The 4,834-nt window shown below is 40.4% G+C and overlaps 1 protein-coding gene across 1 annotated transcript in view; it reads right to left on the bottom strand.

Moving 5' to 3' along the window:
* Positions 1-4,834, bottom strand: part of ASZ1 (ankyrin repeat, SAM and basic leucine zipper domain containing 1) — a 41,294-nt gene that overhangs the window by 14,409 nt on the left and 22,051 nt on the right. Inside the window, exon 7 of the mRNA XM_035902192.1 lies at positions 3,260-3,372. Coding sequence (XP_035758085.1) covers positions 3,260-3,372 — 113 coding nt within the window. The remainder of the gene's footprint in view (positions 1-3,259; positions 3,373-4,834) is intronic.

The raw sequence follows: 4,834 nt of genomic DNA, 5'->3' as shown, positions 1-4,834 counted from the left end.
AAAATGACACAAATTATTCCAGCAAGAAATTTGTTGTCAGAAGACTACTGTTCAGAAGGTAGACTGAGGTAGTAGTATAACCCACTGTAGGTTCAGAGCTTAACATTTATAAATGAAGGTAAATATAAGTTTTGATTCCCTGCCCTACTTAAAGATATAAAAATATAAAGAGGAAAAAAATCTAAACAGCTTTTAACAATCAAATGAACAGAATTAAACCAAAAAGTAAATCGTAGAAAACACAGGAAAGACTGTAGCAGACCCAAGAGTTCTACTAATTACCAGAAATGCTCAAAAAGCAATTGCTACAGTGAATCCTTTGCCAAAACCCCCAGTTGAGAGAGTTTGCTCTGTCTTATTGTAGGCCCTGAAATGAAGGTTTGCCCCCCTTTTCACAAGGACTTAAAGAGCTCCTATTAAAATTTAACACCCCCCCGCCCCAAACACCCAACACACAAGTAAACAACCCCCCTCCCCCACAAAAAACCCCAAACAAACCTCTCTAAAAATTGTTCTGAATACATAAGAAAATATTTCAGGTTTGCACATGGAGAATTTTGCATTCCAGGATTTCTGCTAGTTAAGTACACTTGTACCTCTATAAGGATGGACACACTAAACCACATATGAAGGAGTGTATGCAACTTCCACACTGTAACAAGTCAATAATTCTGCAAACGTGCCTTCTGTCAGCAGGCAAAATATAGTTTAAAATAATTTTAATAGAGTTTAAAGCCATCATCCCTACTGTGAAGTTGTGTAGAATTGTGTCATCCTCTGCCTGATTCCTCCCCTCCTCAGCACACAGACAGCAACAACCAGTCTTTGAAGCAAGCAATTCACATATACATCCAAACATTGTATGTACAGCCAATGCCCCTCAGCTGGCAAGAGGAGACAGTGTGTGTATGACCTAAAAGTGATGAAATCTTTATTTAGGTATTCAAAGTACCCAGTTTGCAAAGGTCTGGGGAGTCCTTGAGTAACTCAATGCTTTCGGTTCTGCTAAAGGTGCAAGGAAAGGGCATTTTTTTTCTCAGGATTGAAGAAAGGGCTATTCAGCATTCAGACAATAACTGGAAAGCCCCTAAACCAGAAAACAACCTAATCCAGAAGCTGAAGAAAGCAAATTCCTGACAGGTATGTGCATTTCCTTCTATAGTTCAGGGCTCTGGAGCTACGACAATTGTCTAATTAAGGTGGCAGACAGCAACAACTGAAGCTACACTTGCTACCTAAGGATGACACAAGGATGCCAACAGCAAGGACGACAAGTTATACTCATTTACTCTACATGGTGGGACACAATCGATACCTAGTATGAGATGATGCATTAGGAGCAACTGAGAGAACAGGGATTTGAGAAGACAACTGGCAATGCCTGTCATGAAAATTACACAAGCAAATGGCAGGAAGGAGACATCCAGCTCAAGGAACTATGATGGAGTAAACACAGCTATCAGTGTACCTCTTGGCTATCACTAGATGAAAAAACCCAACTCACTAGGGGTACGTGTGTGCGTAGGAACGGAGAACAGGCGTTCAACAGCCAGACATCTGTAGACTCCAGGGGACTGTTTCCTGAAGCCAAGAGTTCTACGAATTACCAGAAGCACTCAAAGTTATGAAACATCAGAACTAGCTACTGTTAATATAAAAATTCTTGAGCTTGACAGAAATGCCTGTTCATACAAACAAATCAGTTGCTCATCTGATGCAGAGAAAACCAGTAGAGTTTCCTGAAACATTGTGAAATCCTAGAAGCTCAAGAATTGCCCAATACAGAATTACATTTGCATAGCTAGACATCTGGCTGCCACAAAGTATTTTAAGTGGTCTTCAGGATTTCAGTGTCTTATTTTAAAAGCTTATCAAGATTACCTTGACACTGGTAGAATGTCTTCTAGCCACCATCAGGTTTCAACAGCACTAAATCCATTTGGGTAACTGCTGCATAGTGTTAGTTTATTTCCTTTTACCAAAAAAAGCCTGGGAAACTTCCTAAATAACCTAAACCTATTAAAAAAAAAAAAAAAAAAAAAAAAAAAGAGAGAGATCTGTTCTAACACTGAGGTCATTAAGTACAGACTCTATCTAGGAGTATGAATCTTTGTCAAGAGTACTAGAAGACCAACCTATTTGAAAGACCGTCACCTTCATGACAAGTATACAGGGACTCAAAAGATGATCCCCAAGGAGCAGACAGATACCACGGGGGACCTGGTTCATAGATGAGGAGATATGCCCAGAACAATGCTTTCAGGAATCTGTGAGTAGTAAGACACAAGAACAAAGAGGACATCATAGATAACTGATTTTACCACGCAAAGCCTTCACCCCTCTGCTCCAAGAAGTACCTCTAAGATGACTGTGGCTGAAGCACCAGAGAAAAAAAAAATCTGATTGACACATATGTTCATCTAGTAGCAGAACCTGGTGAGGCTTTGTCCAAACTGAGGTACTCTGTCTGAGACTGACACTACCTCAGTGTGAACTGCTACCTAGTGAACTGCCATCAGCCTAATGATACAAAACTAGGGCATTTCAAATTCAGCATGAGCTGGCTGAGCAGGGACACAAAGAATCAATCTCACCAACCAAAACAGACTGTGGGCACTGGAAGTTGTTTTCTCAAGACCATGCAGCTCAAGGAGGCAAGTGGATGGTTTGTTGAGGACTTCTTAGCCAACATGTTCTGGGACAAAACTGTATTGGAAGTCTTTGAAGTTGCTGAAGCAGGGGCCAATTTCAGTTACAGGACACCTGCAAGCTTCAGTGTCAGGGGCATGCTATGCAAAAAGTTCTAGACCTTAACTGGCATTCATACTTAATTTTGACTGTCATATATATAGAAAAAAAAGGGCATAGCTCTTCCAAGTAGCATGAAGCTAAAAACAGGCATTGAGTAAAAGCATCAAAAATTTAACATCAAATGAAGATAACCACGCAACAAAGAGTATCTAATAGGGGAGCATACAAATTGAACAGACCTGAAATGAACTGAAGTGACATTGAACCCTGGCTCTACTATACTTTACACCAAATGTGAGGAAGGAAAGATCCAGAGCACACTCTGTTTATAATGCAAAGGAACTTTGCAATCTTGAAAATTAGTAGTACATTAATATACTTACTGCAGACTCCTCATAGCACTCCAGACAATACACAATATATATCAGTACAACTTGATAATTGATATGAACAAATAGAATCTCTTAGGAATGTTTATAAGTTAAAATTACACTATGACTGTATTTACCCAACTGTGTGGTCAGAGACAGCTGTCAGAAATTTGTAGATAGCCTCTTGCTTCATCGTTTCATGGTATCTCCCTTGCAAGTCATTTGCAGCCAAAGAGAGTAAGCTATAAATCTGAAAGAACCAAAATGAGTTAATTACTATTCAAACTCAAAATGCATAAAGAAATACACAGGAGTAAAGAGTACAAAGAGTTCTGTCATAAATTACTACTTACAGGGAACACAAAACATCTGCCACGACTTCTTCTCTAAAGCACATAACTACAACGAGGAGTTAAGACTAAGCGTTTACCAAGAGCATTTCTGAATTAATCAAATTCCAGCACAACGAACTGACGCAGAGCAAAACAGTACATATAACACAGTCTACAGAAGTTAGCATCTGTCACTACAGAAGCAGCAATACACCAACTTACTAATTTTGTGGTTTGTAGACAAGAGTCCTACATATTCAAGGGAATAAGTTGTCTAAAGAGCATGAGGCATATGACTATTTTAATGTTTCTACTTCCAGTGCATATATGGACCCAACATTTAGCAATTTACAACTGACAGTCTAGTTAACTATATCTAACAGACAGGGATTCTTTCAATTGATTAAAGAAGGAAGCCTTCTGCCAGACATCACTATGCATCAGTGATGGATTCCAGAAACTGAATTGCTCCTGCATGAGTTTTGAGATAGTTACTGGAAAATCCAGCAAAACAAGTAGAACCTCAATAAATCTAAAGGAATGGTGAAACCACTTTCCTGAAATTCAGGTGACTAGCCAGTTTTATATATGTATACACATACATATATATGTACCTGTGGTGGGTTGATCCTGGCTGGCAAATAAGGCCCTACCCAGTTGCTCGCTCACTCTCCCCCCGCAGGATGGGAGAGAATCAGGACGGTAAAAGTGAGAAAAAAAAAAATCATGGGTTGAGATACATACAGTTCAATAAACAAAGGGAAAAAAAACCCAAAACCTAAATGATGGAATGGCAATCACACCAGCTCCCACCAGCAGACCAATGCCCAGCCTGTTTCCAAGCAATAGCCACTTTGGAAAGACTCCCCTGACAATTTTATTGCTGAGCCTAACATCACATCATACAGAGTATCCCTTGGGTCAGTTGGGGTCAGCTGTCCTGGCTGTGTCCCCTCCCAGCCTCTTGCTCATTCCCTGCCTACTCACTTGGGGTGGAGGGCAGAGTGAGAAACAGAGAAGGCCTTGATGCTGCACACTGCTCAGCAATAGCTAAAATACTGGTGTGTTATCAACACTGGTTTGGTCACAAACCTAAAACACAGCACCACACAGGCTGTTAGGAAGAAAAGTAACTCCATCCCAGCCAAAGCCAGTACAAAACTTAAGAAAAATATCTCCCCTCCCAGATACAGTTTCTGCAGACACAGTCTATGTGACAACCCAACGGGCTGTCAACAGCCTGAAGAGCAGACCCCTAAGCTGGAAGAAGCTCATGACCATTAAATATCTCAATACCATCTGCAAGACTTTGCAGTAACTGTGTGAAAGTTAGCGCTTCACAGGTCAAGAGGCGAGACCCACCTCTCAAGTGTGAGGAGC

This window comes from Egretta garzetta, unplaced genomic scaffold, assembly GCF_000687185.1.
Source record: "Egretta garzetta isolate BGI_Z169 unplaced genomic scaffold, ASM68718v1 scaffold169, whole genome shotgun sequence".
NCBI classification, from domain to species: domain Eukaryota; kingdom Metazoa; phylum Chordata; class Aves; order Pelecaniformes; family Ardeidae; genus Egretta; species Egretta garzetta.
This window is presented reverse-complemented; position numbering and strand designations above follow the sequence as displayed.